The 11,063-nt window shown below is 31.7% G+C and overlaps 2 protein-coding genes across 2 annotated transcripts; one reads left to right on the forward strand and one right to left on the reverse strand.

Annotated features, from left to right (window-relative positions):
• The first annotated feature begins 640 nt into the window (after window positions 1-640).
• Window positions 641-3,748, forward strand: LOC111712881 (uncharacterized). The gene is made up of 5 exons (XM_023487633.1): window positions 641-752; window positions 1,284-1,443; window positions 1,924-1,978; window positions 2,553-2,628; window positions 3,503-3,748. The coding sequence occupies exons 1-5, from the start codon at window positions 656-658 to the stop codon at window positions 3,658-3,660; spliced, it is 546 nt and encodes a 181-aa protein (XP_023343401.1). The 5' UTR covers window positions 641-655; the 3' UTR covers window positions 3,661-3,748.
• Window positions 3,749-5,713: 1,965 nt separating this feature from the next.
• On the reverse strand, window positions 5,714-8,929 carry LOC111712883 (uncharacterized). The gene is made up of 5 exons (XM_023487635.1): window positions 8,790-8,929; window positions 8,426-8,567; window positions 8,124-8,178; window positions 7,263-7,338; window positions 5,714-6,230 (listed from the first exon to the last, which is right to left on the reverse strand). Exons 1-5 carry the CDS (start codon window positions 8,902-8,904, stop codon window positions 6,076-6,078), a joined length of 543 nt encoding a protein of 180 aa, XP_023343403.1. The 5' UTR covers window positions 8,905-8,929; the 3' UTR covers window positions 5,714-6,075.
• Between the last annotated feature and the right edge of the window lie 2,134 nt (window positions 8,930-11,063).

Genomic DNA, 11,063 nt, shown 5'->3' on the forward strand with positions numbered 1-11,063 from the left:
CTGGGACTCGGAGAGAGAAAGTTAGAAAGAGAGAGAGAGAGAACTTGGAAAACATAAAAAACTTTTTTAAAACGCATTTATGCCCCTTTTATCTACAAAGTACTATAATAATATTAGATAAATATTGTCACTATTTTTATTTAATTAAAGTAGTAACCATCTCAGTTTGTCTGTCTGTTTGCATATTCAATAAAAACTCATAAACTCCTTGACCGATTTGCCTTAAATTTGATTGGATAACTTAATAAAACCGGAAATTGTTCTTAACTTGGTTTAAAAATTTCAAGTTTAGTAGGTTGACTTTTGTAGGGAATACAAAACGTGCTTCCAATGCCCAAGAAACAAAAAATGCTGATTTTTCTGATTTCATTGGTGACTTAACATTTTTGCATGTCGCAATATTTTAATGAAACTATTTGAAATTTTAACCGGAATTAAATATTCCATGTAAGTTACCACAAAAAATAATCCGAAAAACAGACAAGCAGAACTATGTGTAAAATTCAAAAGAAACATTTATTATTGAACATGTTGTTTACTCTTATTAAGAATCGAAAAATAAAATAAACAGATGATTTCTGCGTAGATAGTTTTATCTTAAAAAGATAAAGATGAGTATATAAAAGAAGTATTATTCTAAAACCTGAAAATCAAAATGCAGACTTCACTGTTTATCTTTGCTTTATGCTTGGCTGGCCAGGCCTACGGGTTTGAAAGCTGTGAGGAGTGCCTTGATGTTGTTGCTCTTATAGGTAAACTCTTTTAAAGGGACTGTATGCGTAATTTTAAGTGTCAAGTGGATGTATTCAATGCATAACCATAATCCGTTAAATCGACACATTTTCTTATTGAAATGTATCATTTACTCTCAGACAAATTTCCATTGATTCTAATTTGTATGAGAGTAAATGACATTCCTTTTTAAAGAGGGGATTCAAGGATTCAATGATTAACCCGAGGGCTTGCGGATTTTGCGGATTTTGTTTTGCCTTAGTAGATTTTCCAAGTATCTTTCAATGAAAATATCCCGGCGGGATTAAATGAAAATTGTTGCATGCCATAAAGGAATGAGTTTTTGCCACAAACGCTGATTTGCTAACTCCGTTACCTTTGCAACCCGATGTCATAGACCTTTCAACCTATAGACCTTTCAACCTATAGGCTAGATCAAATAGTGTAAGTTTGAAATATCAAAGATCTACCTAATCAGTTTGCAAATATATCCAATTAGAACCTTTGAGTTTGTGGCAAAAACTCAATCATTTTAACAATAATTTTTTTAGGAAACTGGACCCATGCTGCTGCCGACAACATTGCTAATTACCTTGAAGAGGAATATTGTCCTACTGTAGAGGATGAAGAGTGTGCTATGCATGTTAACGAGATGTATCCAACTATGCTGGAGATGATTGCTGAGGAGTTTATTATTCTAGATGCTGTCAGGTCATTTTAAGTCATTTAGTGTTCCAATTTCGCTTCTATCGTCTGGTATCTATTTATATGACGTTGTAATCTCTGTCTGTTTGAATGTCGGATCGTAACTTTTGATTGGGGAACTCGGTAGACCCACGGGAATGATCTTAGCTTGGTTTTGAGATTCTAAGTTAAGTGGGTCATTTTAAGGCATTTAGTGTGAACAGTCCAATTTTGTCTCTATCGTCAGAGCCCGAAACTTAAGACAGAGTATTGTAATGAAACCCAGTATCATAAACCCGGTTTATGAAGAAGGTCAGACAGTTTTGGAGATACGAATATTTTTGTTAATAAACATTGTTTCCCGAGGTTTCTTTAAATTCTTTATTTTTTGTCTATTTTAGATTAAAATCTGCACAAATGTATTTAGTATTTACCCCAAAAAGGAAACTCGGGAGTTTCGCTCAACGATACTGCAACATAACGTACTGATTAAATAAATATCTCCAGAATCTGTAACCACCTGAAGGCCTGTGACCTGAAGGAAAGAAATCCAATGCTCAAGGTGAGGTTTTTACTTAATCACATTTTTTGTAAAATGAAATAAAGCCTATGGAAGCAATTATCACAGCTCGGGACAAGATAAAATCTAAAAATCTCGATAAAAACAAAATTTCTGTCCAAAAACTATAAGTATAAAGTACTGAGAATCGAAAGAATAGTTATCACAAACTTAAGTACATCAAAATGGCCTTGAGTTCGATTTTACGAAAAAAATGTTAGTTTTTTTTGTACAATTTCACTCTCCTACTTCACAAACCTTCCTAACTTATGTTTTGTGTCAGTTTGTCTTTATCATCTAGGAGATGACCTGTAACGACTGTAAGCATTATTTTCTTTATCATCTAGGAGATGACTTGTAACGACTGTAAGCATTATTTTCTTTATCATCTAGGAGATGACTTGTGACGACTGTAAGCATTATTTTCTTTATCATCTAGGAGATGACCTGTGACGACTCTAAGCATTATTTTCTTTATCATCTAGGAGATGACTTGTAACGACTGTAAGCATTATTTTCTGTATCATCTAGGAGATGACTTGTGCCGACTGTAAGCATTATTTTCTTTATCATCTAGGAGATGACCTGTGACGACTGCAAGCATTATTTAGAGGAAATAAAGCATATACTCACCAATAAAGAAACTGTAACAGGTATAAGAAAAACTCAATAAAGCTATTTGAAAAAAAAATTAACTGTAAAAACAGACATCGACTTGTTAAAGCAATTTAAATCTTTTTTGTAGTAAACGCATTGAATACATAATAATGTGCATTTTTAAAAAAAAGAACATAGATTGCATGTGATATGAAAAAAATCAGTTATTTATATTTGATATTAATACAATTATTTCTATCGATAAGTTCCTTAAAAAAACGTCCACAGGGCAACACTTTTGTTCAGATTAGAGCTTTGCTTTTATTACTTAACTCAATATCCACAGTATAAACTTTTTAAAAAATCAAATACTAAGTTTAAATTTTAATTCTGAAAAAAAAAAAAAAACATGGTTCAGAAAAATATAGGGATTATCAGAGAAGCGTAATTGATGTCGTTACAAAGCAAACAGTTTTTTTTAACTTATCAAATTACTTTTTAACTTAATTGGGCCTTCTTAACCTCACAATTTTAGCTATAATGACGTTTATTGTAATATTTAAAGTCATAAATTTAGAAAAGAAAACCTCTTAACATTTAAAGTTTCGCACACCGATGAATTTTTAGCTGTAGCCTATATCTATATAATAAAGCTCTTTGCTCAGATATAAAGACTTTACACTTTTTTCTCTAGCTCACAGGCTTAATTATTATCCAATCATTCTGAAATTGATTTCTCAATGTCTATAGGATGTTAGGAGATGTTAGGACTAAATTTTGGCCAAAAATTTAGACCAAATGTCCTCAGGAAACCAATTGTTACCCGAGGGTTAATATCTAAAAAATCTACATTTTTTTTACGAAATCGATTTTTTAAAAATTCCACTCCAGATTGTATCATATAAAAAACTAATAATAATAAATGTTCAGAAATGGAACATTGGCTGGAACGTCACTTCTGCACAGATGATATCCCCCACTGCCCGAGGTTTGTGAGGACCCACTTCTACCCAATGCATGAAATGGCAATTCATTACTTCCTTCACCCCAAAGACAACTGCAATGGACTGGGATACTGTGAAAATTAAAATTGATTAATTAATTGATCAAAAGTGGTAATGTTACATTAAACTGAACTGTTCATGGACTTTAAGACAATTTGAATTTTGTTTAAAATGTTTATTTTTATTTATACAATAAATAAATAATACAAAAATAAAATAAAAATATCAGAAACAATATATATTATTCTGATACAAATCTATAATATTTGATACATTTTTTGGAAGCCCTTAGACTCTAGTTCAATAATCTGAAGAAAAACATATAATAATTTATTGCAAAATCTAGTTACTTAGCAAAAAGTGTGCAAAACAAAATAATTTCGCGAATTATAACAAATTGAACGTTTTTGTAAAGCCATTGAGTATTGACCCAGCGAATTCAATTATGCAAAAATGCTTGCAAAACTTTCTAAACATTAACGTTTTATTCAAGAAAAACTAAAACTGTGCAAATTCACTGACGCTAAATTTATTTGCGGTAATTGTGCTATTTGCTTCCTTTTCGTTATAGGCTTTCCAAAGAGCTATAAAATGTTAAAATTCAATGACTAGAAGTAGGTCTTAATATAGATTTAGTCTGGTAAAGATAAAATAAGGCGATCAGGCAGTATGCCTAAGGACTCAGGCAGTAGATATAATAGCCCCGCTTTTACCCTAAAGTAGACAAAGAAATTGAGTTTTTGCCACAAACTCAAATTTTCTAATCCCTATATCTTGCAACCTGATGGCGGATACCCTTGATATTTCATACTTAGGCTATTTGATCTTACAGAATTTATAGTTTGAAATATCTAAGGTCTACGACATTGGGTTGCAAATATATAGGTATTAGAAAATCTGAGTTTGTGACAAAGACTCAATTCCTTTATACAGCCTCAGACCAATATGCTTTTTGAGTTATCGTTAAGTAAAAAAAATAATGAACAATTTTACCTAGTCTGTTTCTATCGTTTTTAATTCAATTTCAACTCAACGTCTTATTTAATTGTTCTACACCTGTAAGGTGTATTATACAGAGAGAACCAGAAAACTTTAGAACATGAAAACGACTTTTAGCATCAAGTATCGACTTTAGTTAGTCAAATGAACCTGAGCTGATACCTAGCAATCGTACAGCGTAAATAGTCCCATTTCAACTAATTAGTGATTTTAATTATTTACAATTGCTTTACAGGGAAATTAGGGAATTTTACTTTACCAAGGGTTCCCAAGATCAATTTTGTTTACAAAACATACAGAGCCCAGTGGCCGAATTTAAATTTGAGCGGCGGTTTAAATTTAAGCCGCGGTTTAAATATGGTTGGTTCCACTTAAAATTGTATCAAATGTTTCAAGATTTAAGCCGGCGCTAAATTTAAACCGGGTTTTGGCTGATTTTGACGGATTTAAACCGCGGCTCAAATTCTTTAAATTCCATCTCAGGGAGAAATGTTTTGTAGAACCCGTGGTAAAGTAAAATTTGTAATTTCCCGAAAAAAATAGTTGTACACAATTTTATCGTCTTTTGAGATGGAAATGGATTAATTTTTTCCCGAAAACTTCGCAGATCGAACGGGTGGTTATTTTACATAACTGTCCCTAGGGACGTTAATTAACCTATAGGTCGGTAATTTTGGTCAAAAGGCGGTAAAATATGTTACATCAGTTACTACCTTGATAAAACTATTTGCTTTAAGGTAATCTTCCTATTCCACGGTTTTCTAGTTCTCACTATATTAAGATAAACTTGAAACAGATTATCCAGTTATTGTATAATGCATTTCGTAAACATCAACATACAAGGAAAATTAATTCTTTGTCTCAAACTCAAATGTTCTAATTTCTATATCTTAGAAACCTGGTGCTGTAAACCTTTGATATTTAAAACTAAGATTATTTGATCCCGCATAATTCTTAGTTTGAAATATGTAAGGTCCACGCCATCGGGTTGCAACGATATGGGGGTTAGAAAATCCGAGGTTAAAGGAAAGAATCAATTTCTTTACACTTTAAAACCCTTTTTAGGCTCAAAAGGGAATAAACATTTTCATTCCATTGGAAACACTTATTTTCTCTGTATTATCTTTACTCTAATTGATTTAAACAGCTTAAATATAATTCAAAGAAAAACAATATTTATTATAATTAATAACGCCATGATTTTTCATTTTGGGTTGTTTAATGTATTATGATTTGTTTTATTAAACGTTACTGCATTTTTATCCTAAAAGAAAAACGAAAGCAAAACGAACCTTAAATCGTTTGTTTAACAAGTTTTTATTCGTTTTTTAGTTCGTTTTATTTTTTATTTTCTCTAAGGGTTAAAACTTAGCGTAGTGTAAGAAAACAAAACGTTCAATACAAACAATTTTTAAATTTAAAAAAGTTTCTTAGATTTTGTGGAACCATTTAAAGTTCTAAAAAGCATGAAAATGGAACCAACTTATTGCATCTCATGCACTACTGACAGTATCCCAGCCTGACACAGTTGTCATGAGGGTGGAGAAAGTGCCTCATTGCCATTTCATGCATTGGGTAGAAGTGGGTCCTCACAAATCTCGGACAGTGGGGGATTTCTTCAGTGCAGAAGTGACGTTCCAGCCAATGTTCCATTTCTAGATAAAATTAAAGAATTTGAATGTTTTCTATTTACTGCAGGTTTCAATTTAATGAGGACATATACGATTTATAATACAACACCATGCACCATTATCTGATCAATAATGTTGAATATATCTTCATTTTTTTTCAGCTTAAAAAAGATTTCATATTCACCATTTCCTCAATATGTTTTTGCAGACAACTCTGCAAGTCAGTTTAGATAGAAAAGGTTTTGAGGGTACTATTGTAACTCAGACATGTCAATTTATGTGCAGATTAATTCATCTTGAGAATTACGAGAGGTTTAAATGCGAAAAATATGCGAAAAACCTAGTTGTATATCGTGTGAAAATATTTTATAGAAAAAAATAAAAAAAATAAAACTTTATTAGCCCATTTGTGTTTGTGTATCCTTAACACCCTGTATTTTATTTTATCTCTACATTCCCTCTGATCTCACCCTGCCACAGATCACCTGACAATCTCCTTCCTTCCAATCAACTCCTTACCTATCCAAAAACATAACTTGATATGTATAATGTGTAACCAATTATATTCAGTATCGTTAACTAACTTCTGGCCAACCACTCAAAACAACCTACCCTGGTTAGGCGGGTCCAAACTACATAGTAAATTGTGACTGTTTATTTGTAATATCTCATGCTTTGTAGTTAAATGAAAATATGAATATGAAGTGCACTGTTCCTTTAAGAAACTCCACAATTAAGTCGATAACTTTCTATATTTCAATCTAATCTGTTAACCTTTGCAACCTGATGGTTAAGCAATTTGATATTTCATTTCAAACCATAATTTCTGATAAAGAACTAATATAGATAAACGCTAAAAGAAAGAGATTAGAACATTAGTGTTTGTTATTAATTTCAACAGGATCCCTAAACTTAATTAAAAGGCATTGTTATTTCAAGACGAAAAGTGCCCTTGAAAGCTTTGTTAAACAAGCAAACGAGTGTGAAAAAAGGATTTCTCCATCAGCTATGATGAATCGGACACGGAAGGTCACCTAAAATGTTGAAAAATCTAACCTTGAACTTGATCTCTATCAGTGAGCATGTCTCTGACATCTCCAAGAATTCTATCGCAATCCTGGCATGTCATTTCCTGAATAGATATTAATATATTTACTTCCATTTAGACAGTGACACCTCCGATGAACACAGATACCCTGTAAACCCTGTTTTATTTTGCTCAGGCAACAGTTTCTAACTTTCGTTAATCGAACATTCTTCTCTCTGTCCCTGGAGGATCCTTTAATATTTTATCTACTATCTCCATAGATAAATAAATAAACATAGATAGCTTATGTACGCAAAATCACCTAGAATTGTACAGTCCGCGAACTCGTACTTCTTGGGGTCAAAGTCTACTTCAATGATAAGCGGGGTGGTTTGGTGTTTTAATGGATTTCATAATTATTAAACCACTCAGGAGTGAATTTTATTTTACTGAGCAATATATCATATTGATGAGAACTGAAGGACATGAGAAGGACTAAACTGACTTAAATTTCTTTTTACAGAACTCATGTACAGCACAAGTACTCAATGACATAAGAAAAGCCAATGTTCACAACCGACCTATAGTTAATCTATATAATAGGAATATCTTTAAAACATCTCTGTACATTTATATCTTTCAAGATGAAAAATGTCGTCTTCGTAATCTATCTTTATCTATTACTATATCTCTGTCCCTGGAGGGTCCCTTGATATTACATCTACTATCTCTCTGTCCCTTGATATTACATCTACTATCTCTATGTCCCTAAAGGGTCCCTTGATATTACATCTACTATCTCTCTGTCCCTGGAGGGTCCCTTGATATTTTATCTACTATCTCTCCAACACTGTTAAGTTAAGTACTAAATAACTAAGTAGAATAAATACCTTCAATATAGGATCTGTTTCCTTCAAATCACAGGCGTGAACATGGTTGCAAATTCTAGGAAAACAATATTTTTTCCTTTGTGATATTGCCAAAAATAACATTTTATTTGTAATATTAAATAAACTTAAGTATAAAGTTTCAAACTATTCCTTTTGAAATTATTCACAGAATTTTAGAAATTTCAAAAATTTGAAATGTCTCTGACATTTTGTTCTTATTAAAAGAATAATTAGTTTTATGAAAATGGGAGGGGGGGGGGGGGGTTTTTCCTCCCCCCCCCTGCCCTCCAAACTCATCTTACCTGACAGAGTTAAGAATAATAAACTCCTCAGCGATCATCTCCAGCATAGTTGGATACATCTCGTTAACATGCATAGCACACTCTTCATCCTCTACAGTAGGACAATAGTTCTCCTCAAGCCAGGACGCGATATCATCTGCTCCTAGAGATGGGCATCGTTTTTTTGAACAAACGAACGTTCGTTTTTTACTTAACGAACGATAATACTTTCATTCATACGTTCATTCACTGAAAAAACGAACACAAAAGATGAAAAATGAACGATATTTTTTTAAAACAAATGTTATCAAAAACGAACAAATTGGGTAGTTCACGAACGATGAACAAACGAAAAGAAAAAAATGCCGAATGCGCCCATCTCTACCTTCGTGGATCCAGGTTCCAATTAGAGGAATAGTTTCAAGGCATTCTTCACAGCTTTCAAACCCAAGGGTTTGCGTGGTGCAGAACAGAGCAAAGATACAGAATATTACCTTCATTTTAAGATTTAAATATCTTTAAAAACAAAACTGGCTTTTTATACTTGACCTTATCTTAATAAACAATATGAGTAAACAAAAAGTGTACGAAACAGTAAATTTTAAATTCAAATGCAAACTTTTCACATAAAACTCAATTTTTTTTTGTAATTTTGAAATGATTTTTTAAAGAATAACATGAAAAATATATGAGAAATATTGAAATAAAACATCTGGAACACTCTGCCATTATACAAATTGCGCATTTATTAAAACCATTTAAGCAATAAAACCTGAACGTTAGGTAGTCATTCTTAAAGCGAATATAAAAAAAGATTTACTAAAACTAAAATAAGCAAACTTTAGCATATTTGAAAAAGACGTAACATAACTTTTTAAAAGCTCAATATTTTTCATTCTGGTTTTACGATTTTATCTTTTGATACCTTTCATTTTGAAGAATTTGATTCTTTTACTTAAAAAGTACGAGTTTGCTAATAAAGCTTACTTCACATATAAATACGTCTACAGCAAAATGATTTTTTAATATGAGTATACTTGTCACAAATAAATTCAAACTTCGAGCTTAAAATCCATTAACCCCTACTAAAAGTCAAACTCTATTAAAACAAAAAAAAATATTTGAATTCTCCAAAAATGAAAATAAATAATATATAAAATTTAAAACTATATTATTTTTTTGTGATTTTGCGTAAAATTTCTATTTAGTATTATCTTGTGATTTAATGCACAATAGAAATACAAATGTGAAATTAAAGTTTATAAATTTTATGAGTTTTAATGATTTTAATCATAATTAGTTTTATAATTACAACTATGCTCCTTAACAGGACTGCAGACGTACTTTCAAGTGAACCTCCGTTCATAGAGAGACATGTTCATATAGAGACATGATAGAGAGACATGTTCATAGAGAGACATGTTCATAGAAAGACATGTTCATAGAGAGACATGTTCAAAGAGAGACATGTTCATAGAGAGAGAGAGACATGTTTATAGAGAGACATGTTCACGGAGATACATGTTCATAGAGATACATGTTCATAGAGATACATGTTCATAGAGATACATGTTCATAGAGATACATGTTCATAGAGAGACATGTTCATAGAGAGAGAGAGACATGTTTATAGAGAGACATGTTCACGGAGATACATGTTCATAGAGATACATGTTCATAGAGATACATGTTCATAGAGATACATGTTCATAGAGATACATGTTCATAGAGAGACATTTTCATAGAGAGACAAGTTCATAGAAAGACATGTTCATAGAGAGACATGTTCACATGTCCACTACTCTAAACGTTAATCTTAAACCCTTTGTCTGATTAGCCATGGCAGAGAAATCCTTAGTTTTTAGACTGAAATTGGAATGCTGTGAAACTGGACTTTACCGGATCTCAATTTTCCTCACGAAAATAAGGAATTTTCATAGAAAGTTCTAAAAAGTAAAAAAAAGGTACCATTGCGAATCAAAAATGACACTAACTGTACACTTTAAAATTATTTGTATTTTTAGAAATAATAATTAACATTTGTGAAAGAAATATTCCGCAAAATAGGATTTCTGGTGGCGGGACCATTATGAGAGACTATTCCCTACAAGAACTACCTCATGAGATAGTGAGGTATGGTTGCTTATATTGAGTTAATTGCGTGTAATTAACTAGTTTTAATTACACAAAGTGATTAATATACGTCCATAAACATTTCCGTTTCTTATCTATTCATCTATCTATCTATCTATCTATCTATCTATCTATCTATCTATCTATCTATCTATCTATCCTTCTATCTATCTATCTATATCTATCTATCTATCTATCTATCTATCTATCTATCTATTTATCTATCTATCTATCTATCTATCTATCTATCTATCTATCTATCTATCTATCTATCCTACGTCAAACTAAAGTAAATCAAAATCTTTATTTTTCAATCAGAACATATCTAATTATATTGCTAATGAGAGGAATAAAAATTTCTTTAGAATTTCTATTATTTAACCGGAAAAATTCTGCACATTTTTTATGGGACCTCAAATGATTCCAGGGAAGGTTTATGGCCGAATTGTTAGAATTGAACAAATGTGTCCAGGCTATACAGTACAAACTGGAACCGGAAAGGTTGACCCGGCTCGGAAATTCAAAT

The sequence above is a fragment of the Eurytemora carolleeae genome, unplaced genomic scaffold (genome assembly GCF_000591075.1).
Source record: "Eurytemora carolleeae unplaced genomic scaffold, Eaff_2.0 scaffold1344, whole genome shotgun sequence".
NCBI classification, from domain to species: domain Eukaryota; kingdom Metazoa; phylum Arthropoda; class Copepoda; order Calanoida; family Temoridae; genus Eurytemora; species Eurytemora carolleeae.